The sequence below is a fragment of the Dama dama genome, chromosome 11, assembly GCF_033118175.1.
Source record: "Dama dama isolate Ldn47 chromosome 11, ASM3311817v1, whole genome shotgun sequence".
NCBI classification, from domain to species: Eukaryota; Metazoa; Chordata; class Mammalia; order Artiodactyla; family Cervidae; genus Dama; species Dama dama.
Window position 1 is genome coordinate 92,148,519 of NC_083691.1, and position 26,151 is coordinate 92,174,669.

Here is a 26,151-nt window from a genome sequence, read left to right on the forward strand (position 1 = left end):
TCAAGGCCAAAGATTTCTCTTCTGTCTTCTTGTGCACTCTTTTTCTCTTTTCCTGACCTTTCCCCCCACCCTTGGTCTGGCTGCTCCCTCTCCGTTTACCCCTCCCTTGACCTGACCAGTCCTCATCTTTTAGCTCTCACCTCAGGTCATATTTTTCGGAGGACCCTTCCTTGATCTTTTGAGCGACATTAGAGTCAACATGCATTTTTCTTTCCTAGCACTTAACACGGTTTGTTATTAGTTACTCATGTGTTTATTTGGTGTCTGTCTCTCATACAAGCTCGATGAGGGCAGAATCCATCCTGTGTTTTGTTTACCGTTGTACCACCAGTGCCAGACAGTTCTGAGCACGTAATAGCACTCCCTGAATGTTGGCTAGATTTGTTGAATGAATGAGGGTCATTGTCTTCATTTTCTACTGAAAAGCTTGCAATTTTATACTGTCACAGAATAAATGACTGTGATTCAAGGTTTACAACATAAGTGGTTGATTTCATCTACTTTTGAGAGTCTATTCCATTTTTAACTGTTATTAAACACTCTGTTTCCTCTGGGAGGTTGGGGCGTTAAAATTACAAATCAAATCTTAGGGGTATTTTTCCTCCCTGTTACCTGCATTCATTATAGTGACTCTGGTTAGCGTGGCATGATCCATCGTCAGTCTGACAATGATTTGGCTGCTAAGTTGGGCATTTGTGGAAGAGTTGAGTAGCAGCCTTCTCCTGTGACTCTGATTTGGGAAGTGTCCCAATACATGCTGTTTGCATTGCAGCTGTGGGAAAATCCACCTTTGTGAAGTTACTCACGAAAACTTACCCAGAGTGGCACACAGCTACAGAACCTGTAGCAACATGGCAGAATGTCCAGGCTGCTGGCTCCCAAAAAGTAAGTTTTCAGTTGTGGTGGGTAGTTGGCAGGCTTGGGTTCATAAACTAGTTGTAGTAATCTAATTTGCTCCGAGTAGGTAAAGTAGTCCATTTTGGTGCCTCCTTTTTAAAATACCTTCATTTCAGAAAGCAGACCATGTACATCAGGGAGGGATGACTTGTTTGAATGAGTTTAGTTTTCATTTTTTACATTTCTGTTTAAGTGATTGCCTCTGTTCTTTCCGGTTTCCCAAAGCATGGCCAGCCATCCTGGCATTGAAGATTAATTTTGTCATTCCTACCCTTAAGTATTTCATTGCAACTGACCATCAGGATTAGTAGTTAATTACAGTGATTTTAGCTTATTTTTGAAGTCTTAGAAATTGAAAGGAACCTTAGGGAACATCTTGTCACGTTTTGAGTCGATGCAGAAATCATAGCTCACTTTTATAAAGTGCCTACTGTGTGGCAGGCACTATGCTGCCCCAGACACTGTACATTTCACGGATGCCTCTTGGCTTACGCCCTGCTGTCAGGTGTGTTGCTATGGGAGAGGCCGTAGCGTTGGTTTCTCACCAGCTACGTCAGTGTGAGTAGGGAACAACCAGCTGGACGTGAACCTCAAGCAGCTGAGGGAGTGGCAGCATCCCCACAGACTCTGTAGTTCCAGGAACAGTCATGAGCACCGCATTCTTGGTTTTATCAACCTGTTGTTAGAAAGTTCTTGTATGAGCCACTTTGCATACCTGTGACTCTGATTCATTGGTTCAAGTTCTGATCTTAAGTCTTTTAACTTTTCCACATGGCAACTTTTCATTCATTTCTAAGGCAGCGATTTCTTGCTTTTTTGCCCCCTCGCGTCTTCTCTTTGAAACCAAATACCATTTCCCTCCAGACTGTTTCTCATGCAGAAGTAGCTTTGTCTAGGAGGTGCACTCCTGTTTGTTGGTTTTCCACTGAGCTTTTGCTAAGAGCAGCGCTCAGAGCTGAACGGGACATGTTGGAGGTCGTCCTCACGGCACAGAATACCACAGCACTGGCACTCGCTGCCCTTTTCTTGTTCTTCCAACTTAGGATCGTGTTGCCTTTTTTGGCAGACACTTACACTTATTGAGGATATTTGGTTTTTTTAGCTGTCTCCATCTATGTATGTGCATGTGTGTGTATATTTGTGAAATTAACTTTTTTACTTAGTAAATAAGTTATCTTTTTCTGAGTATGCCACAAGGCACCTGCTTTGGGGATTTAATATATCCACAGATTTGGTAGTATTTCCTTCAAGAAGTAAATAGTATTAATTCGTATATTCACAATTCTCCCCTGGAGTGTGATCTGGACTTAGTGACTTGCTTCTAAGGAATACAGTGTAGCAGGGTTAACAGTGTGACTTTCTGTGGGAGGTGGTAAAAGACATTGCATCTTCCATCTTGCTCTCTCTTGATCACTTTTGGCTCTGGGGCTGCCAGCTGCCCTGTGATGCAGCATAGCTGTCTGTGAAGAGGTCCACACAGCAAGGAACTGGTCCTGCCAGAAACCGTGTGACCGTCTTCTTGGAAGCAAATCCGTGGATCCCCAGTTAAGTCTTTAGATGACTGTAGCCTCAGCCAGTATCCTGACTGAAATCTCATGGAAAACCCTAACGCAGAACCACCTGGCTAAGCTGTGTCCCAGATTCGTTTCCCGTAGAAGTGGGTTTAATGAATGTCTCTTTTGTTTAAGCCACTAAATTTTGGCACAACTTAGATAATTACTACTCTCATAATCGCATTGTCTGGAAATAAAACAGTTAACATTTTTGTCCTTTAAAATTTTTTTCCTATAAAGAAGAAAATGTATATATTAACACACATAAATGTATGAAACATACACACATTTCATCTTTTTTAACAAATTGTTTATTGATTTATGGCTGTGCTGGGTCTTCATTGCTGCGCAGGCTTTTTCTCTAGTTGCAGCAAGCGGGGACTACTCTCGTTGCGGTGCTCAGGCTTCTCACTGTGTGGCTTCTCTTGTCGCGGAGCACGGGCTCTGGGTGAGCAGGCTTCGTTAGTTGCAGTGTGTGTGCTCAGTAGGAGGTGGCGCATGGGCTTACTTGCTCCAAGGCATGTGAGATCTTGCCGGCCCAGGGATCCAACCGGTGCCCCTGCATTGGCAAGTGGATTCTTCACATTGAGCCACCAGTGATGCCCGCATTTCCTCTTTTAAAATAAGAATTGTGATCGTCACTTGCATGTCACTTGGTTCACAAGGTCTTCTTCCTTTCGTGGTAATGTCGTTTTAATGGTTGCTGTACTCTGTGTAATATGCTGTACTGTCATTTACTGATCCAGTCTTATTTTCAATGTTTACTTTTCTAATTTCTGCTTATTGTAAACAATGTCACAATGATGACTATTTTTGAGGCTATATCCTTTTTTCTTTTTAATGGCTTGATTTTGAGGATAATCTGGAAGTGGTATTTTGATGTCTAAAAATTACATGTTTTGTTGAGACTTTTGTTATATTTTGTAAAACCTTCCTTCAGAAAAGTTTTGCTATTTTTCTCATATTTTCAGCAACACTGGGTATTATTTTTTTTATCCTTTCTGACTTGAGAGTGAAGAAAACGAATGGTATGTTATTTTATTTTACATTTATCTAATTACCAATTTGTAAGGCCCTCCTCAGACACCCATTTTGCTTTTTTTGCATTTCTTTTTCTTGGGGATGGTCTTGATTCCTGTCTCCTGTACAGTGTCATGAACCTCCATCCATAGTTCATCAGGCACTCTGTCTATCAGATCTAGTCCCTTAAATCTATTTCTCACTTCCACTCTATAATCATAAGGGATTTGATTTAGGTCATACCTGAATGGTCTAGTGGTTTTCTCCACTTTCTTCAATTTCAGTCTGAATTTGGCAATAAGGAGTTCATGATCTGAGCCACAGTCAGCTCCTGGTCTTCTTTTTGCTGACTGTATAGAGCTTCTCCATCTTTGGCTGCAAAGAATATAATCAGTCTGATTTTAATGTTGACCATTTGGTGATGTCCATGTGTAGAGTCTTCTCTTGTGTTGTTGGAAGAGGGTGTTTGCTATGACCAGTGCCTTCTCTTGGCAGAACTCTATTAGCCTTTGCCCTGCTTCATTCTGTACTCCAAGGCCAAATTTGCCTGTCACTCCAGGTGTTTCTTGGCTTCCTACTTCTGCATTCCAGTCCCCTATAATGAAAAGGACATCTTTTTTGGGTGTTGGTTATAGAAGGTCTTGTAGGTCTTCATAGACCTGTTCAACTTCAACTGTTAACAGCATTACTGGTTGGGGTATACACTTGGATTACTGTGATGTTGAATGGTTTGCCTTGGAAACGAACAGATATCATCCTGTCGTTTTTGAGATTGCATCCAAGTACTGCATTTCGGACTCTTTTGTTGACTATGATGGCTCCTCCATTTCTTCTAAGGGATTCTTGCCCACAGTAGTAGATAAAACAGTCATCTGAGTTAAATTCACCCATTCCAGTCCATCTTAGTTCACTGATTCCTAGAATGTTGATGTTCACTCTTGCCATCTCCTGTTTGACCGCTTCCAATTTGCCTTGATTCATGGACCTAACATTCCAGGTTCCTATGCAATATTGCTCTTTACAGCATCGAACCTTGCTTCTATCACCAGTCCCATCCACAACTGGGTGGTGTTTTTGCTTTGGCTGCATCCCTTCATTCTTTCTGGAGTTATTTCTCCACTGATTTCCAGTAGCATATTGGGCACCTACTGACCTGGGGAGTTCATCTTTTAGTGTCCTGTCTTTTTGCTTTTTCCTACTGTTCATGGGGTTCTCAAGGCAAGAATACTGAAGTGGTTTTCCATTCCCTTCTCCAGTGGACCACATTCTGTCAGACCTCTCCACCATGACCTCGCCATCTTGGGTGGCCCCACACGGCATGGCTTAGTTTCATTGAGTTAGACAAGACTGTGGTCAGTGTGCTCAGATTGGCTAGTTGTCTGTGATTGTGGTTTCAGTCTCTGTCCTCTGATGCCCTCTCTCAGTGCCTACCATCTTACTTGGGTTTCTCTTACCTTGGAAAGGCAAAAAAGCAAAATACTGTCTGAGGAGGCCTTACAAATAGCTGTGAAAAGAAGGGAAGTGAAAAGCAGGAGAAAAGGAGAAAGGAAAAAAGGAGAAAAGGAAAGATATACCTTTTGAATGCAGAGTTCCAAAGAACAGCAAGGAGAGATAAGAAAGCCTTCCTCCGCGATCAGTGCAAAGAAATAGAGGAAAACAACAGAATGGGAAAGACTAGAGATCTCTTCAAGAAAATTAGAGATACCAAGGAAACATTTCATGCAAAGATGGGCTGGATAAAGGACAGAAATGGTATGGACCTTACAGAAGCAGAAGATATTAAGAAAAGGTGGCAAGAATGCACAGAAGAACTGTACAAAAAAGATCTTCACCACCTAGATAATCATCATGGCATGATCACTCACCTTGAGCCAGACATCCTAGAATCTGAAGTCAAGTGGGCCTTAGGAAGCATCCCTACAAACAAAGCTAGTGGAGGTGATGGAATTCCAGTTGAGCTATTTCAAATCCTGAAAGATGATGCTGTGTAAGTGCTACACTTAATATGCCAGCAAATTTGGAAAACTCAGCAGTGGCCACAGGACTGGAAAAAGTCGGTTTTCATTCCAATCCCTAAGAAAGGCAATGCCAAAGAATGCTCAAACTACCACACAGTTGCACTCATCTCACACACTAGTAAAGTAATGCTCAAAATTCTCCAAGCCAGGCTTCAGCAATACATGAACCATGAACTTCCAGATGTTCAAGCTAGTTTTAGAAAAGGCAGAGGAACCAGAGATCAAATTGCCAACATCCGCTGGATCATCAAAAAAGCAAGAGACTTCCAGAAAAACATTTTTGCTTGATTGACTATTCCAAAGCCTTTGACTGTGTGGATCACAATAAACTCTGGAAAATTCTGAAAGAGATGGGAATATCAGACCACCTGACCTGCCTCTTGAGAAATCTGTATGCAGGTCAGGAAGCAACAGTTAGAACTGGACATGGACCAACAGACTGGTTCCAAATAGGAAAAGGAGTATGTCAAGGCTGTATATTGTCACCCTGCTTATTTAACTTATATGCAGAGTACATCATGAGAAACGCTGGGCTGGAGGAAGCACAAGCTGGAGTCACGATTCCTGGGAGAAATATCAATAACCTCAGATATGCAGATGACACCACCCTTATGGCAGAAAGTGAAGAAGAACTAAAGAGCCTCTTGATGAAAGTGAAAGAGGAGAGTGAAAAAGTTGGCTTAAAGCTCAACATTCAGAAAACTAAGATCATGGCATCTGGTCCCATCACTTCATGGCAAATAGATGGGGAAACAGTGGCTGACTTTATTTTTCTGGGCTACAAAATCACTGCAGATGGTGGTTGCAGCCATGAAATTAAAAGACGCATACTCCTTGGAAGGAAAGTTAGGACCAACCTAGATAGCATATGAAAAAGCAGAGACATCACTTTGTCAACAAAGGTCTGTCTAGTCAAGGCTATGGTTTTTCCAGTGGTCATGTATGGATGTGAGAGTTGGACTATAAAGAAAGCTGAGCGCCGAAGAATTGATGCTTTTGAACTGTGGTGTTGGAGAAGACTCTTGAGAGTTCGTTTTACTGCAAGGAGATCCAGTCAGTCCATCCTAAAGGAGAGCAGTCCTGGGTGTTCATTGGTAGGACTGATGTTGAAGCTGAAACTCCAATACTTTGGCCACCTGATGTGAAGAGCTGACTCATTTGAAAAGACCCTGATGCTGGGAAAGATTAAGGGCAGGAGGAGAAGGGGATGACAGAAGATGAGATGGCTGGATGGCATCACCGACTCAATGGACATGGGTTTGGGTGGACTCTGGGAGTTGGTGACGGACAGGGAGGTCTGGCGTGCTGCGGTTCATGGGGTTGCAAAGAGTCGGACGCGACTGAGCGACTGAACTGAACTGCTTACTAATTAATTGAACAACTTTTTAATGTTTATTGGCTATTTTTTAGTGTTCTTTAGTGAACTGCTTGTTCAAAGCTCTTGCCATTATCCACCCCCCCCCCCATTGAGATCTTTAGGCTTTTGTAATGGCTTCATAAGAACTCACTGTATAGTTAAATATCTTAACTCTTTGTCATATACTGTCGATTCTTTGCCCAGTTTTGTCATTTTTTCCTTTCCTTTTCTATATGGTATATTTTGCAATATAATACTTCTAAGTTTTTATGTGGTCAGATCTACATTTTCTTCGTAGTTACTGCCTTTGATGTGAAAGTTTAAAAGACCTCTTACAAGCCCAAGATTATAAAAACATGCACTTGTTTTTCTTTCTTTTTCTTTTAAGGTTTTACCCTTTATGTGACTTTAAAAGTTACAGAAGTCTAATTTTCCCCCAATTGTTATCTGCATTTCCAGTAATAGTCTTGTTGACTATTCCTGAGTGGTTATATGTTTTGTGGTTATTGTGACTGGGAACTGTTTTTTCATCATCTTTTTCAAACTGGTTATTGCTGTTTTAAAGAAAAGCAGTTGATTGTTGTATATGTCTTGTGTGACTTAATTCCCTCTCTCTCTCTCTCTCTTTTTTTTTTTTTTTGCTTTATTTGTTTGAGGTTTTAGAAAATAATAGTTTTTCCTAAATACTAATGACTTGTAAGGGCTTTTGAATATCCAAACCTCATTTCTGTTTTCTTTTGTTGGAAAGAAGTTCCAGAATAATATTAAATAATAGCAGTGATGGTAGCCACCTTTATCTTCTCTATCTTTAGTGAAACTACCTCTAATGTATCATCATTAAGTTCTGTGCTGGTCGTTCATTTCAATAGGCTGTGTGGAGGAGGTCCCCTTCTATTACTAAGATAGTGACTGTTTTTATCAGTATCAGATGTTAAGTTTTCATCAAAAGCCTTTTTTATCATCTAGTGAGATAATCGTGGGATTTTTCTTTCTTTTGCTTTTTTCTCTTCGTGTTAGTCATAGATTTGATAATGATGTCATCCTCACATTCCTAGAATGAACCCTTTTGATCATGGTGTACTGTTGCATTAATTTGCTAATACATTGTTTGAACTTTTGCGTGTGTATTTATAAATTTAATTGGTATTACTATTTGGGTATACAGTTTTTGACAGGTTTTACCATCAAGGTTATGAAAATGAATTGAGCTTTGTATCATTTTTAGTATAGAAATTATCTATTCCTTGAAGGTATGATAGAAATTAGTTTCAAAATTACATGGACTAGTGTTGTTTGGGGGGAATATTGGACAACTGTTTCTTCCTCAGTTATTATTCAGGGTTTTTAGTCACTTTTGATAATCTTTTTCCAAAGAATTGCCTTTTATTAAGATTTTCAAATTTAATAATGTAAAATTAGCACATGTCTTCTTTTATGCTTTAAATTCTTCTGTATTGAGAGTTAATTTATTGTTTGTCTGATGTTGCTTATCTGTGTGAATATTTTGAAAGGGATAGACTTGGTAGATGATGATTCTTTTTTAAAAGGTGCAATTAATAGATTGTAATTTTTAATTCTGTTGGGAATTGCATTCTAGTTCATTACTTTTTGCTTTTAAATTTATATCTCAGAATTTTTGTATTTTTAAAACTCTTTAATAAAGTTAATGATTAATTTGTGTATTTTCCCCTTTTTTCTGCCTTAATAATACTGTTGGCCAAAAAGGTTCATTAGGTTTTTTCCCACCCATTTTTGGCCAACCCAATAAAAGCATTTGCAATGGGAAGTTTTCTTCATAGAATAAGTTCTGGCCCTATCTTCTAGATTTGACATATGAGACTGTAATTGAAATTTCTAAAAAATATGTAATTGTAGTTTTAACTTATTTTATGCTTAAGAATTATTTTTAGTGTTTTACATATTCTGAGTAGATTTTGTATGTCTATTATTTTGTTAATTCTAGTTTTATTTTGTTATGATCAGTGTGGCTTATACAGTTTCTCATTGGGGAAACTGACTGAGGTTTTCTTCATAGCCTGTGTATGGTCAGTTTTCATAAGTTTGCCATGGACTTTTAAGAAGAGTATGTATTTCCTGTAAATTCTGTGTAGTTGGATGTGACATATTTTATCCATTCTAAGATGCCATTGATTATGAGACATTATCAATTTAGTGACACTCCTAAGGAATAATTAAAATGTCTGTTATGTTTAGTAAGCATTGTACTATGTATCCCAGTTTCTGATATGTGAAAAAAATGAGTCTAATCCTCAAAGTTCTCTACTTTTTTTTTTATTAAATTCTAAGAGAAGTGTACCAAAGTTTTGTGCTTTTATTATGTTTTGTCCATTTCTCCTTGTATTTTTAAAAATGTTTATTTACTTACTTTTTATTTTTAAAATAAAATAAATGGGTCTTTGTTGCTGCAGACTGGCCTTCTCTGGTTGCGGCGGGCAGCGGGGAGCTCCTCTCTAGTCCAGCGCGTGGTCTTATCGTGATGGCTGCTCCTGTGCGGAGCACCGACTCTGTAGTTTCAGCCTCGGTAGTTTCAGCGCACAGGCTCAGGAGCTGTGGCTCCCCAGCTCTCCAGCACAGGCTTAGTTGCTCCAAGGCGTGTGGGATCTTCCCGGACCAGGGATTGAATCCATGTTTCCTGCGTTGGCAGGCAGATTCTTAACCACTGGATCACCAAGGAAGTCCCTAGTGCTTTTTTCTTAATACAGCTTTACCACATCTGCTTTCTTTTTACTTGCACCTGCTTGATGGATTTTTCTGCCCCTTTGTTTTCGACTAATCTATGTCATCTTGTTCTGGTGTCTCACTTACGGACAGGATTTTTAGCTTTGACCCATTTTGAGGGTCTGCTTCCCATTCCTGGGAATTTTTCTCTTTGATCATGATTATATTTAACTTCTTCCTGCCACCCCTTATTTTTGTGCTTTCATCTCCTTTTTTTCCTTTTTTCTGTATTTAAATATTTGTTTCATCTTTCTCCCCTTCATTCCTGTGGAAATTTTTACTATTTTTACTCTGCTAGTGGAAACATTTAAACTAAAAATATACATGTTAAATATATATATATATATATATATAATACATGTTAAATATGCATGTTAAATAAATAATAAATATATATATGTATGTTTAAGACTCACATATACAGAAAACAAACTTGTGGTCACCAAAGAGGAGAGGGGAAGGGGAAGAACAAGTGAGGAATGCAGGATTAACAAATACAGACTACTACATATTAAATAGCAACAAGAATGTACTATATAGCACAGGGAATTGTAGCCATTTATGTTGTAATAAGCTATAGTGGAGTATAATCTGCAAAAATACAGAATCACTGTGTGGTACACCTGAAACTAATATAATATTGTACATCAACTATATATACTTCAATTAAAAAATATATATATATATATATATTCATGTTTAAACCTATTTATTAATGTTAATGGCGTCTCCATGAAAGAAAAAAATAAATTTCACTACTTTTTTTTATTACTTTTTTCTCCAGGCTCTACCACCCAAGCATAGAAATCTGTAATTTTTTAGTTCTGAAATGTTTGTACATAGTGAAATTTCTCCCTTTTTTTTCTGGCTAGGCTGTATATCTTCTGAGATCTTAGTTTCCTAATCAGGGATTGAACTTGGACCCTACCAGTAAAATCACCAAGTCCTAACCACTGAACCACCAAGGAATTCCTGGAAATTTCTCTTTTAACTATAGAAATGGGCAGTAAACTTCTTAACCGCATTAATAATAATTTATACTTAACTCTCTTCTGCTGGTCATTCATTGAACACTGTTTTCTTATTGCCACTTCTTCCCATTTCTTAATTCTTTGATTCGTTTTTCAATTGGTTGAAGTTTATTTTAGAGGAATTTTTTTTTCTTTTAGAATGTAGATGGTATTAATATAGTCTCTGAGTGATTGCTTATCTTAAAATGTCTTTAGTTTCTGTTGTGATGTTCAGTTGCTTAGTTGTGTCTGACTCTTTGTGACCCCACAGACTGCAGCACACCAGGCCTCCCTGTCCTTCATCATACCCTGGAGCCTGCTCAGACTCATGTCCATTGAGTTGGTGATGCCATCCAACCATCTCATCCTCTGTCAGCTCCTTCTCCTGCTTTCTGTCTTTCCCAGCATCAGGGTCTTTTCCCATGAGTTGGCTCTTTGCACCAGGTGGCCAAAGTATTGGAGCTTCAGCTTCAGCATCAGCCCTTCCAATGACTGTTCAGGAACTGATTTCCTTTAGGATTGACTGGTTTGGTCTCCTTGCAGTCCAAGGGACTCTCAACAGTCTTCTACAACACCACAGTTCAAAAGCATCAATTCTTGGTGCTCAGTCTTCTTTATGGTCCAACTCTCACATCCACACATGAATACTGGAAAAACCATAGCTTTGACTCTAGGGACCTTTATTGGCAGAGTAATGTCTCTGCCTTTTAATACACTACCTAGGTTTCTGCTGTAGGGAAGTGTTATGTGGTTCTGATCCTTTTTTAAATGTAAGAAATTAATATTTCCCCCTCCTTAGGTTTTTGTTTTGTTTTTATGAATTATTGACATCTTGCCAGGATAGATCTGGGTGCGTGTGTGTATGTGAGAGAGAGAGAGAAAGAGAAAATATGAAAGCCACATATGTAAATCCGTATTAAATCTTTTCTGGTACTCAGCAAATTTCTCTGGTGGAAAGTCACGTCTTCAGAGATACTCTTTAATTTTTTTCTTTGGTTTTGGCTTCTTTTTCACCTGAACGGTACCATAGTAAAAATACCATGATTTTAAAATTTATTTTTGTCCTAAAATACCTAGAGATATGTCATGTTTCTAGCAGACAGTGATTCTCGGTGACAGTAAACTTTGATGAGAGACAGACCTTATAAGTAGTGGTCTTCCTCTGGGAGGGAGTGGCATTTCACCTCTCTGTATTGGGCTCATCACTTGAGAAAGAAAATTGTTTACTTTGGGTAGGTAGTTTTACATGAAATATGGGTACTGTGAAGTTGCACATCATTTTAGCTCTTGTTTGAAAAGTTATTTGATACAAAATTGTATTAACTGCTGTGGGACAAGGTGACATTACAGCTTGATGTATCTTTCCAGGAGAAAGAAAAAACAAAAAATACCCTACCACTGTGTAACAGTGTATATTGGATCTCCTAAACTGTTTCTTTTTATTTCTTAACTTACTGCTTTTTTCCTCTTAGTTTAGGAAAAATCTTGAGTTGATACTCTGTCTGTGCTGTGCTGTGTTTAGTCGCTCGGTCGTGTCTGACTCTGCTCAGTCGTGTCCGACCCTTTGCGACCCCATGGACTGTAGCCCGCCAGGCTCCTCTGTCCATGAATTCTCCAGGCAAGAGTACTGGAGTGGGTTGCCATGCCCTCCTCCAGGGCATCTTCCTAACCCAGGAATCAAACCCAGGTTTCCCACACTGGAGGCAGATTCTTTACTAATCTGAGCCACGAGGAAACCAGTATTCTGTTTGATACTCACTAATTAGGTTTAGTGCAGTTTACAGTCTGCTGGTTACTATCTTCACTGGGAGTTTTGTTTTGGCAATTTCATTTTTTTCCTCTAAGAATGTTCTTTTGATATTGTTCCATTTGGAGCATGGCTTCATTTCTTTTGTTGGGGGGCATGCCATGCAGTCTGTGGGATCTTAGTTCCCCAACCAGGGATCAGACCCGTGCCCCTGTAATGGAAGTGTGGGGTCTTAACCTCCAGGGAAGTCTCTGGCTCCTTTTTTTGATGACCTGTTCTTATCAATGTGGCAGTCTCTTGAATCTCATTGAGCTTTTTCCGTTTTCTCCTGTTTCTGGCAATAGCTCTGTCTCCTGAGAGGCTGCTTGTCCTGAGCACATTGATGAGTTCACTCCTTTTGAATTGCTGAGTATTTTTTATCCACTGATTGTCCCCTTTTTTGTTTATATGTCTGAAGGGATATGTGCTTCATGTTCTGTAGTTGAGATAGGTTCTTTAGAAATCGTGTAGGCCTCTGTACAGATTTTTCTTCTACAGCAGGCTCCCTTTGGTACCCAAAGCCTGCTGGTAGAAGCCCCCACCCAGTCAGCCTGGTGCCTCTGCCAGCAGAGTGCCCCACTCCAGTCAGCTGGCTTTCCTGCCATCTCAGAACTATGCCACGCACCACGGGCTCCCTACAGTCTCCAGTGACCCTGCCAGAGACCCTAGTAGATCCACATTTGTCTTCCTGCTTCACCCTCCAGCTCTCAGCCAGGGGCCGTTTGTGAGGCTGGTTGTGTTTGTGGGTTGGGACTGGAAGGAGGGAAGTTGTTTTGTGATCTGTGTGCTCTACCTGCATTGTTCCTGATGAAACCTTCCAAAGCGTAAGACCCTTCTTTGGAATCCAGGGTTGATATTCTGTGAAACTGGACCACTCGTGGTTGTCTAACCTCCCCTTCCCCACCCCCCCCACCCCAATATTTTTGTCTCTACGTGAACTTCTTTCTTCTTAATCCCCATTTCCATCTATGGAGATTCCATGTACCATTTACTTCCCAGCTTAATGCCACTTTTTTCCAGAAACTTACCAGATTCTCTCCACCATATGTGATCACCCCTTTGTTGTATGTTCTGCTTTATAGCCCAGTTTTCCATATTTTTGTCACCCCCTTTCTGTTTGCATTATGAGCTCCTTAAATTTAGGAACCATGTCTTGCTCACTTTTATATAGAGAAGTATCAGAATGAAGAAGTTAGCGGAAGCCAGGTTTGAGTCCCCATTCAACACTTACCATGAAACCTTAAACAAGTTCCGTCTCCTTTCTGAGTGGATATTCTCCTCAAGGAAATGGGCATAACAGTGGTACCTACCTCATGGTGCTGTTTTGAAGATTAAATGAGACAGCATAGCGCAGTGAACACTGAGATAAATCTTAATTTTGTTTTCTGTACCCCTTACAGCACCTAGCTCACGTAGCGCCTCATCCACACAGGCCTTCAGTTAATGGTGACTAAATGAACACAGATGAGAGTGCTTTGCGCAAAACTCACTTTTGCACTGAGTCTGTGGCAGAGCCCAGGAAAGAATCCAGGGTTCCTGAGTATCTTACACACGTTCCCACCTGCACATGCTGAGTAAGTGGGTCTTCACGTGCCTTTCGTAAAGTGTCTGGAATCCAGGAGGAAGGATTTGTGTGTTTTTGTTTGTGTGTGTGTTTGCTTAACAACTTGTAGCTCCGCCATAAGAGAGACAGAACTCTGTTTTGTCGGTTGGATTTTATAGTCAGTTACTTTCTTGTCTGGGTTAGTTTTAGAAAGAAAGAACCACAAATGAGAAGCAACATAGTGTTGCAGTAGGAGCAATATGATTCCAAGTAGAGCTTTAGATGGTCGTCGTTGTTAACTCTCCCTCCGACACGCTCTGCAAACGCGTCTGTCGGTGAATGTGCTTATTCTGTGGATGGTTCTACCTCTGCTCTTCTTTGCCATGTTGAAGGTGGCATGTCACCTCCATCTATCAGATTCTCATCTAATAAAGGAGGAAAATCTCTTGCTTGATTGTGTAGCTTTGACTACACAAATGGTAAGGGATGCAGTATCTTTTTAGCGGGAGGAAACTTCTGTTAATTGCTTCTCTCAGTGACCACAAGGTACAAGGTAGAAGGATGGTAAGCACTGTGAAGGAAATGTGCCTCCTAAGAAGTTCTTCTCTTTTGTAATTTCCCTCTAGGCCGGAGCTGCCACCAGGCTTGGAAACTTGGTGGATATGATGTACCAGGAGCCAGCACGATGGTCCTACACCTTCCAGACATTTTCTTTGCTGAGCCGCCTGAAAGTACAGTTGGAACCCTTCCCTGAGAAGCTGCTAGAGCTTGGGAAGGCAGTGCAGATCTTTGAGAGGTCTGTGTACAGCGACAGGTAAGCTCCCGATCCTCTGCCGGTCATGAGCTCTGTGCTCGGCACTGCAGGTTTTCTTTTCTTGCTCAGACCCTCTACTGCTCTTGTCATTGAATGTTATCCTTGGGAAAATTGTCTTCTTTTTAAAGACAACACTGTAGAGATTTGTTCAGACTTACAGTTTCACAGTTACCATACATGTCAAGAAAGGAAACTGTGTTTTTCATAAACTAAATGCATTTAATTTCTCACATTGGCTCTTCACCTTGTCTTCTTTTCTGTCACAGAAGCAGGCTGGTGGATACCTAGTATAACCGTTATATGCAGAAAGGCATGGGAGAGACACTTAAGTAGCAGCGTATGTTCTAGCAAACCAGATGAATCAGTGGCTGGTTATCACCTTGAAGAAAAAAGCAGATGGAATTAAAATCTGTGTTCCTAAAATGATAGGAGAAATACATTCATCCTTGTTTTATTCTTCGCGAAAGGATTTCTCAGTAGAAGCACATCTGAAAAATTGACTTCTATCTTGGGTTTAACCATTTTTGACTCTGTCGTGTGAGAGGACTTATTATTGGCTAGAGTCTATAAGAGATATCCAGTCTCTCATAGGTCCAGTGGAGAAGGCAATGGCACCCCACTCCAGTCCTCTCGCCTGGAAAATCCTATGGACGGAGGAGCCTGGTGGGCTGCAGTCCATGGGGTTGAGTAAGAGTCGGACACCACTGAGCGACTTCTCTTTCACTTCTCACTTTCACGCATTGGAGAAGGACATGGCAACCCACTCCAGTGTTCTTGCCTGGAGAATCCCAGGGACAGGGGAGCCTGGTGGGCTGCCGTCTTTGGGGTCGCACAGAGTCGGACACGACTGAAGCGACTTAGCAGCAGCAGCAGCATCGGTCCAGGGAAGGGCATTGTGCTATCTACCCGAGGGAGTGAGGTGAGGAGTCACTTTTCACGAAGGCTAGCAGCTAGCTTGGGAATTGAGCCCCTCTATTCTAGAGGAGCTAGTCCGTCTGTACGCCAGAATTCCTGGTTCTGCCACAAGACCAGGCTGAGACTTGTGTTTCAGCCATTTGAAGGTGAAATGCGGGTGCCTCGATCTGGACATCGCTGAGGGTTTTTTATCTGAGGGCTACGAATGACCTATGTCAGTGTGAGAGGGTGGCTCAAAGCATGATGAGCTCTGAAGCCCTTTTGAATTGTCAGAATGGAAAGTTTCACTTTATTGTCCATTCACGTCTTTTTAAAAAATTTTATTTATATATTTTCGGCTGTGCTGGGTCTTCGTTGCTGCACAGGCTCTCTCTAGTTGCAGAGAGTGGGGGCTGCTCTTCATCTTGGTGCTCAGGGGAGCAGTGGCTTCTTTTGTTGGGGAGCACGGGCGTTAGGGCATGCAGCCTTCAGTAGCTGCAGCTCCCCAGCTCCAGAGCACAGGCTCAATAGTTGTGGCAAATGGGCTTAGTTGCTCTGGGGCATGTGGGATCTTCCCAGATCAGGGACTGAACCCATGTCTCCTGCAGGCAGATTCTTTACCGCTGAGCCACCAGGGAAGCCCTGTCCATTCCCTTCTCAAGACACTGGATTGGTTACCTGTTTACTTCCAGGTTACAAAGGTAGCTCTGCTTCTTAGTCCTCCCATAAGCCTCCTGGAGGGAAAAATAAGGGAACATTTGTAAATGTATTGTGACTTTTTTAAGCATTACTTAAAAATCATTCAAGATATGTAATGCAAACCCTATAGGCTAGGCACTCCTTCTCTGTAGACCCCAAGAAAGAGCCTGTTCTTTTTAAAAGCTTAATATGTGAATTGTAAATGGTTGAGCTATAGATTTTTGTTGTTTTTTCAACTGTTGGATAAACTACTATTTATCTTCCTTTCCCCTCTCCCAAGCCTTGCCTCTTGAATTAGGAAGATGAATTACATATTGCTACCTGCCTGGAAACATACTCGCCATTGGTCTTTTGATTTTCAGCCCTTTAGTGAGGTAGACATGTGAAAGACCCCTTAAAAATAGAAATACTTTGTTTAGAAGGTACATGGACTTTAGAAGATCTGATTAGAAGATCTCCAGACTTCTCTGGCGGTCCAGTGGTTAAGACTCTGTGCCTCTACTGTAGGGGGCATGTGTTTGATTCTTGGTCGGAGGACTAGGATCCCTCACGTGGCGTGGCATGGCCAAAAAAAAGATACGCGATCTTAACATTTACTTGTAAAGGAAGACAACTGATTGCACTGTAGGCAGCTACAACATCCTAGATGTTTTCTTCAGAGGGGACATTTTTGGGACAGAAGGGATAACTGATTACACACTCTAACCCTGATGGTAATTTAGAGCCTCTCTCCTTTAAAAATGTATTCATTTGGCTCAGTAAAGGAACAGATTTGCTGAATGCCACCTGTGTTGAGGCACTGGGTCAGACCTGGGGGCTGCAGCAGTAAGTAGAGCAGACCCAGCTCCTGCCCTCATGGTGACCGTAGTCTGACAGGGAGCTCTGAGGCTGCATACCTGCTCAGGTGTGTCATATGTGTTCCAGAGGAGGAGCATGGCTTGTTTGGGAGAGAGGATGACAAGGGGAGAAATCTAAATCTTTTCTGTTTGAGTTGAAAGAAAGCAATAACATGTGGTTTTAGAGCAGGGACCCTGATGCCTTGGTGCTTAAGCTGGCTCTTTCCTGCAGCCCCTCATTCAGGCTGCAGTGGCTCCCCCCAAGCCCCTCAGCATTTAGCACCACGGCCTCTACGTCCTCTTGCCCCTTCACTACCAGCTTTGGAGAAATAAAGAAGTGCTCATACCCAAAAAAATGGTCAGGGCCTTTTATAAGACTAATTAACAGATATTTACTTGCTCTTTATAAGATCTGCATTTCCATGTTACTTATGAAGAAGCTGAAAACATTTTTCAGATACTGAATTAGAAATGCACCTCTTTTCTTTGTTGCCTTCAGCTAGGCTATAGTTAAACCATTTCAGACTGGAAGAGTTGGCTTCTAGAGCTCCCAAATTAGTGCCTTCATAGCCTGACAACGAGGTCGTTACAGTGACAGCTAAGGTGTCTTTAGTGGTATGTGCCAGTCACTGTTTAAGCACCTTGTAAGTATTATGTACAGTTCTCACAACTCTATGAATTAGGTTCAGCTGTTATCTATGACAGAGGAAGAAGCAGCCTGCGAGTTTGATGACTTGCCCCTGGTGACACAGCTAGTGAATTGTGAAGGCGGGTCAGACTCAGGACTGTGACTCTCCAACCCATTCTCTTAGGCAGCACTCGCGGCCTTGTGGTGTATACCTCCCTGAGCCGTTCGTAGACAAGTCTTGTGAATTTCATTTTTCCAGAAGTAGCCAGTTGCTGAGGATTGCCTTAGGAGCTGGAATTCATTGCTTGAGATGTAAACTGTGTTTTGTACCCAGATGCCTGAGGTTGGAAAGCGGAGTTGCCCCTCCTGAAACGATGGTTCTAGTAGGCTCCGACCTCTTGTTTACCAGGTGCTCCTTTAGTTACGGAAGTAAGCAAGGGGCAAAGTGAGACTGATTTTTAGATTTAGCCTTCTCATATCTGGATTAGAAGCTCAGAAGCAGAGGAGGCTTGCTTTGGAGGAGAGTTTGTTTTCTTGGTGATACTGCAGTTATAGGAAATGCGTTTCCTGCTCCACAGGGGACATGACTTAAATACAGTTCCTGCTCTACTTCTCGGCTAGACAGAAGGATGGCTCTGCAACCTGGAGCCTCAGAGCCCTTGAGTCCTTAAAGCAAGTCGTGGGTGCTTTATACTAGGTTGTTTTTTGTTTGGGGGCTTACTTACAGTAATAATGAAACCTTAAAAGTTTGCATTTACACCATTTGCACACGTTTTGACTGGTTTCCAGGAGGGAAAATTGTTAGCGACCAGTGGTACTGTCTTTCAGTGCCCTTTTTCTTCCAGTGGATTAATCCACTCAGAGATTTTGGCCTCTAAAGTCTAAATGCTATTCTCAGTATTGAGCAAAAGATGTAGGTGAAGAATTCAGACTTCTTAAAAATCAGTAAGGAGCCAAAAAGGTTATGTGGTTTGGACAGACGTGCAACAAGTTGTTATTAATGTGTTTTTTGCTTCTTTCTTTTGCCTTTCATTCCATTTCCCATTCTCTTCCCCTCACCCATCCCACCTACATTTCCAACCAGGTATATCTTTGCAAAGACTCTTTTTGAAAATGGTTCCCTCAGTGACATTGAATGGCATATCTATCAGGACTGGCATTATTTTCTCCTGCAGGAGTTTGCCAGCCGGCTCAGATTACATGGCTTCATCTACCTCCAGGCTGCTCCCCAGGTAAGACAGAATTTAAAGCCTTAAACATTAGGGCCATATGAAACTTAAGAGGTGATGTTCTCTGAGCCTCTCATTTTCCATTTGGAGAAAGTTGGTTGTGGGTGTTACCTGGAGCATGGAGAGCAGTGGGTGAGCACCCTCCTATTCTAACACAAGGACCCAGTTCCCATAGGCTTTCTGCAGCAGAGGGCTAAAGGGTCCCCTCTTGATGTAGCGACCACCTAGAGAAGATTGCGCTTTATCACTTGGATCTACAGTTTCGACCCTCTGACCAGCTGATCTTTAGCCAGTTGCCTCAGCTTTTCCTTCCCTCTAACTGGGTCATCAGAGTCCATGGTGGTCTTAATGGTTTCCTGACTAGCATGTCATGAGGACGAAGAGGGTTTCCTCACCTCATCCTGATACTCTCCTAATTCGTTGTCTGTTTTTTTGAACCTTAAGAGTGCCACTGGTAAGGCACGATGGACTGTGGGAGTTGCATCCATGACCTCTGACCTGGACCATGGGGCCAGCCCAGCACACAGTAGGGTGGTGATGTGGAGTCTCTGGAGACGGCAGGGGTCCTTGGCTCTGCCAGCCACGGGCAGGCCCTGGAAACCTTTCCCCTGGAGGGGTCCTTGTCTGTCCAATCCAGTGTCACAGACACGTGATTTCTTAAGGGCTCTTCTGGAGTGGGAGTCAAGGCGGGGGGTGTTTTTGAGGGATGTGTTGCTCTCACCTTTTTAGACAGATATCTGACGTACAGTCAAATGCCAGGTATAACACATAGTCTTAGGAGGGAAAGTTCTCTTCAGGCTAGAGGCCAGGCTTTTAGGGATATGACCAATCTTGTGGAAGGAAGAATCCTGAGAGCAGACTGGCCAGGGTCAGAAAATGGGTGGGAGAGCCCCCGGGAATCAGAGGGGAGAGGACCGGATGGAAGGGCCTGACCTCAGGAAGGGAGGCAGCAGGCAAGGGCCTTGGGTGTGAAAGGGACCAGGTATCGGGGCTCTTTATGTCAGGAGCTTCTGAAGATTGTGAGGAAATAGAGATTCCATGGAAGTAAGTAGGGTCTCAGGTTTAAGTGAAACTCAGCTGGAGATGCAGTGAAGCCAGAGGGCTGAGAACATTCTGTGAAAAGAGCAAAGCTGAAGGTGGGAGCTTCGCACACTTATGACTTCTTGCAGTAGTTGTCATTTCCTGGGAGCGGGATCAGAAGAGACCAGTTATGACGTGACTGTACTGTAGGGGCGGGGATTGGTGTCAGTGTTTAGGGGAGAAGGAGACCCCTGCCAAAAGGATGGTTTGAGGTAGCCGAATGTAGGGTTCAGGTGAGAGGAAAGTCCTGGCCCCTAGGAAGGCTTGTGGCCTGAGCCAAGGATGAGTTAAGAGCATTGTGGACTTGAACTGAGTGAGGATTGTGGTTGGATTTGAAGAGGTGACAGGTTTCCAGGAGGAGTTCATGGGGTGGAGAGTTGAAAGCAGCAGTCGGTTGAGGGGCTAAGCATTAAGAGAAGAATTGAAAGTACTGACACCTAAGCTTTTCCTGGTTCCTGACCTAACCTGCTGGGACACTGGGACCCAGCACGGAAAGGAAGAAAGTCTTCCCCACATCTTCGTGTACTTGGAATGACTTTGTGAGATGGGACAAGGATGATAACAATGGTGGTGGTGATTGTAATTATTATGGTGTAGCTGATAACATCTTTTTGGAGAGACGAATTGAGGTGTTTCAGCTGGGGTAGAATAAGGGTTGAAGGATTAAGGATTACTGCAACTTGATGGTAGAAAAAAATTGCTTATTCATTTTGGGATTGGATGGGGATTTTGGTGCTATTTTCATGGCACTAGAACCGAGAATGTTGATTTCCTTCCCCTGAAGTCACTCCTGGCCTCTGCTGTGAGACCCGGAGGGACTGTGAGAGAGCAGAACAGAAGTGAAACATCGCTATGTAGAAAGCGGTGTGAGCGCCCAGTCCCCAGTGCAGAGTCCCGGCAGATGTTGGCTTAGAGCTCATGTGATGGGCTTCAGAAGGGCGTTTTGCTCCTTCCTATCTACTCTTCACTAACCTGTAAAAAGCAAGTGAACCAACAGTGGGGGAAAAAAATCAGAAGAGAAATGGCTGGGCCTCAGTGCCCCAAAGAATCAGCAAGAGAGAGTGCGGCTGGCCAGTGTGCCTCCAAGAGCCAGGCCGTGTTTGCAGCCTGGACGCTGTGTGCTGCAGAGACCTGGGGACCGGTGGCACGTGGGCCAGACCCACGAGCAGTCCCTGTCCAGCTGCTGTCTGACCTCAGTCAGTCCGATCGGTCTAGGAGGGTGGGGTGGAGTGAACAGCAGCTGCCGTTTGTGGCTGCACTGTCTCTCCAGTTCACATTCAGCGCGTCCTCCCCATGAGGACTGAGGTAAAGAGGAACCAGACTGAAGCACTGTTTGCACAAGGCTGGTGTTTTGGGTTTTTTTTTTAAGAACTTGTAACCGTATCAGTACAGCAAGAATTACCCGAAATGTTCAAAATAGAAGTTTACCTAGGCTTCTGGGTGGGGGGAGAAAAGTTTGCTCTATTAAGTAAATTAATAGTGCAACGGGAAATGTTAGCCTATTTTAACAGGAAAGACTTTAGCATCAGTGTTTGCCTGCCAACAATGAATGAATAATTACAGTTTTTATAAAAAGAATTGCTCCGCCCTAGTGTATAATTGAAAACGTAACGTCACATTCTAAAAAATACGCGTTTTCATTAATTCTGATAATATTTTTCTCTCAGGAAAATTAGGTAGCTTTGCTATGTTTAGAAATCCTGAAGCTACCTTGCTGGCAGGAATGTGAATTGGTCAGCCTCTAAGGAGGCAGTCTGGCAGTGTGTGCTAGCAGGGTACATAGTTTTGCCCTATTAATCATGCTTCTTGGAATTTACTCCATAAATATGCTCCCACCTAGGCAAAATGGCTCGTGTGCAGGGCGGCATTGTTTATAATAGCAAATTATTATAAACAACCCAAGTAGTCATCAGTAGAGGCCAGTTAAATATATTGTGCTCCATCCATGCACTGAAAAACTCTGAAGCCATGAAAAAGAACTGGAAGGTACTATACTGACATATAACAATCTTCAAAACATATTCTTAAGAAAAATAAGAACTAAGTATGTAATAGGAGACCTTTTATATATATTTTTTAAGTGGAGGTAAGACTGCGTCTATATGTAAAATCTTTCTGAAAGTAGACAACAGTCACTAACATCTGTCATCACTGGGGTAGAGAGCTGGGTTGTGGTTAATCAGGGCTGTAAAGCTGTGTGATGGGGAAGCCGGGGAACAGAGGGAGAAGTCTTGAAGCAGGCAGCAATGAGGAAAAGATGTAGGGACAGAATGACAGAAGGAAAAAGAGGAGGTTCAGAGTGAAGGAAAGTAGAGATGGAAAAAGATGAAAGTAGTAGCAAACAGTCAACAGAGATAGACTAGGTCAGAAATGAAAACATTCAGTGAATATGTGCAACAAATATGCATTGACCACCTGTCCTGCCAGGCCGTGTGCTCAGCCCTGAACCAGACAGATCCTGGCCTGCCTTCTGGGTCTCCCCCAGTCACCGTGCCCTCAGAGCACCCCGTGCAGACCTCCTCCTGTCATGTGATACAGCTGAGCCACCAGTGGTCTGTTTGTCCAGGGCCCAGAGAGTGCCTGGCTCACAGAGTGTGCTGAGTAAGCTGGTACCAGCGGCGAAGGGGGAGCCCCTGCCTCTTCCAGGAAGCTCCTCGGACTGCCCCAGCCCAGTTGCTGTCTTCCTTATCTGACTTCTGTGCTTAAGATCCAAACCTCACAGTAGAGCACCTGACCTGCTGTTTTGCATATGTTGTTTTACTTGTTATCTAATTAGATTATAGAATCCCTAGGACAAGGACTTCATCTAACTTTAGAACAGTTCTTGATTCAAGGGAAGGAGATGAAAAGGGCTAAGTGCTAAAAGTATTAGCATGTTAGACTGTTAACCTGTGTTAATCAATTTGAAAAGTTGGGCAGAAGATCATAAATGAAATTTGTTTATATGGTTTTCTTTCCATAGAGAAAAGATGGTACAAGAGGGAAACAGCGAAGATTGCATCTTTGGGAATAGTATACATTGTACTTGGGGATAAAAGTTTGCATTTGTGAATAAAACTTAACTATTTGAAAGAGAGAAGTCCTAAATCAGTGAGTTAATCTATGTGTTCTTCCAGGACAGATGACACTGAATAATGAAGTGTTTGCCATGCATAGAGAGGAAGGAAGGCAATTCAGGCAAAGCAGACATTCAGAGCGAAAGTTTTGAGATGCGAAAGAGCTTGGTCTGTACCGCAGACAGGAGGTCACATCCGGCTTCAGGAGAGGAAGGAGCTAAGGATGTCAAGAGTGGAGAGTTAGGAGTGGCCAGACTCTGGGAATGGCCCTGTGTGACCAGTAAAGGAGAAGGTCGCAGTCCCTGAGCCATTGTGCTTCAGATTTTCTGACCAGATGAAGACAGACTGGAATTATGCGCACACTGGAAGGACTGAGAGACAGTGAGTCTCAAGCCTCACTTTTTTATTTTTTGAACTTTGACCTATGCAGAATTTGCATTCTGCCCCAGAGTGAATGTGTGATACGACATGACTTCAGCAAATTACTTACCCTTTTGTAAATATGATGTCACTCATACTTCCTTGTGCCTGGGACTGCAGGCGATAAGCACCCTGTGAGGTACTTTAAGCAAGGAGAGTCATACCATTAGAGTCAGCCCTCCGGATCCAGACATGGAACCCCCAATGTGGAGAGCCCTCTGCCATTTCACACACATAAAGGGCTCTAGCAGCCTTGGAATTTTGTACCTCCAGAGGGTCCTGAAACCAACCCCCACTGCACACATTGAGGGACAGCTGTTTATTGCAATACTCTGGAAGGGTGGACTGAGCAGGAAGAGTAGGAGAAAAGACAGCATTTGCCGGGAACTGACGGGCTCCCTTGTGTGAGTCTTCACAGTGACCCGTGGGGTTGATGAGAGGGCGTGAGAGCCCACCAAGCTTACCCCCTGGTGCCTGGTGAAGATGGGAATTTAGTCCTGGACGTTCTGACGTTAAGGCCTGTGCTCCTTCATACACTTCACTGCCTCCAGGAGGCAGAGGGGCAGAAGGCTCTTGCTCCATAGTCCAGGTGAGCAATGCTGGGGCCCTGACCAGGACAGGGCAGAGAGAGAGGCAAGGAGAGAACCAGCTGGAGAGAGATGAAAGAGAGTTCAGTGACTTCCTGGGTGTGGCAGGGAGGAGGAAAAAAATAATAATTCCAGGTTCCTAGGGTAGATGATGTTTGCCACTAACCTGTGATTCACTAAGAAAACAAGGCCGCAGAAGGAATGTCATAGCGCTAGTGCCCAGGATAGACGTAGCAAGTAGGCCTGAGAGCCCCCCAGCTTTTGTAACAGCTGAGATAACCCATGAGCTCAGCAGAGCCTGGGGACTGTCTTTCAGGTTTGTTTAAAGAGACTACACCGGAGGGCCAGGCAAGAGGAGAAAGGAGTTGAGCTGGCGTATCTGGAGCAGCTTCACGGTCAACACGAAGCCTGGCTGGTCCACAGGACGACCCCGTAAGTGGAGGAGAGAGCAGCAGCGGGCAGAGGTCGCCTTCCTGCAGCCAGTCATTGAAATCCAGACAGCTGGACACGCAGCCCCTTAAGCAGGCTCAGAATGTCCTGGAAGTGGCTGGAGTTGTCAAGCATTATCCCCATCAGAAATTTAATACTGGATATAATCCATATATTCCAAAAAACTTTTTTTACTAGATTCTGTTTCCCAGCTTTTTTATTTTTCGATATTCCCCTAGACTGAACATGGTGATTGATGATGATGAAGTAGTTGACTCAGGGTAAAAGGCTGAAAAATAGTCAGTGTGTACTAAGTTAACATCCCTAGTTTGCTGTCCATTTAAGTTGTTTGGGGCTCTGACCTTCAGTATCAGTCTTCAGACCAAAGAGAAATTTCAGTCTCGTCTTTCTAGCCAGCTTTATTGAATTCCTTTTTTAAACTGTTTACATGAAATTTCCCTGAGAAGCCCTGTGACCTTAGAGGTGTTCTGAATTATTGAGACTGGTGAGTATGTGAAGCTTACCGTCTTTTTTCTGTTCCCTAAATATTCGTGCTTCTTACAGGCTCCACTCTGAGGCTCTGCTGAACATCCCAGTGCTCGTGTTGGATGTCAATGATGATTTTTCGGAAGAAGTAACCATACAAGAAGAGCTCATGAGGAGGGTGGGAAGATCTTAACTCCCGCTTTTCTTTTTTTTACACTTCTGTCACTCCCTAACTTCAGTATGGGTCCTATGCATTGCGCCTCAAATTGCATTTCAAACTCCAAAGCCTGTGGGGCCTTGGATAAGTTATTATTATAATCTCTATTCTCTAAAGTATTTGGGGCTAATAATTGTTAAATACTTGCCTTTTTAAGATGTGTGTTCCAGCTGACTTCCTCGTCTGAGGTATTCTAGAACTAGGCAAATGAGACTTCTGGGTTCTCTCCAGCTCTGCCACTTGATACCCTGGGCAGGTCACATTTCCCTTGCATACTTGTGTTCTCTTCCTCACAAAAAACTTGAAGGCTTGGCTACACATGCATTATGGATGGACTAGTGTATAGTCTCCTGAAAATGTGAAATTTAACTTTTCGTTTTTCTCTTTCCCACAGGTAAACATCTTTGTAAAGAATCTATAACCAGTACTGGGATATTCTAGCTGGGATCTTGGCTCTCTGACTTTCTAAAGCCAGAAAATACCAAACCACCCACCTTTCTGTCCCCTGCTCCCACCTGCTTTTACCCCTAGAGTGCTCTGACACTTGGGGGGTTCGGCTTCTGTTATCCGTAGACCTAGCCCTCGTCTTCTTTTGTATCTTAAGGACTTCTTAAATAAAGTCTATGCCTTTGTGGATTTTGTTAATCCATTTGTTCATTTATTTCAGCTTGTATCTACTGCTCTGAGCTCCCCTCTAGACTAGCCATTTTCACCTGAGAAGAGTCCTTGCTTGCTTTTAAATCCTTCACCTGTCAGATTTCCCTGTGTGTTCACTGGTTCCTTTTGACATGCCAGGGCAGGAATTGCTCCAGAACCCTGACCAAGCTCTGCCTTAGGCATGAAGAAGGGGAAT

General features: G+C 42.8%; 1 protein-coding gene across 3 annotated transcripts in view; it reads left to right on the forward strand.

Moving 5' to 3' along the window:
• Positions 1-25,934, forward strand: part of DGUOK (deoxyguanosine kinase) — a 35,779-nt gene extending 9,845 nt beyond the window's left edge. Inside the window, exons 2-7 of one of the 3 annotated variants that reach the window (XM_061155745.1) lie at positions 773-885; positions 14,550-14,737; positions 18,879-19,026; positions 24,483-24,598; positions 25,160-25,259; positions 25,693-25,934. In XM_061155745.1, coding sequence (XP_061011728.1) covers positions 773-885; positions 14,550-14,737; positions 18,879-19,026; positions 24,483-24,598; positions 25,160-25,259; positions 25,693-25,719 — 692 coding nt within the window. In that variant the 3' untranslated portion in view covers positions 25,720-25,934. The remainder of the gene's footprint in view (positions 1-772; positions 886-14,549; positions 14,738-18,878; positions 19,027-24,482; positions 24,599-25,159; positions 25,260-25,692) is intronic. The other 2 variants (XM_061155746.1, XM_061155747.1) reach the window with 2 other exon arrangements.
• Positions 25,935-26,151: the final 217 nt, after the last annotated feature.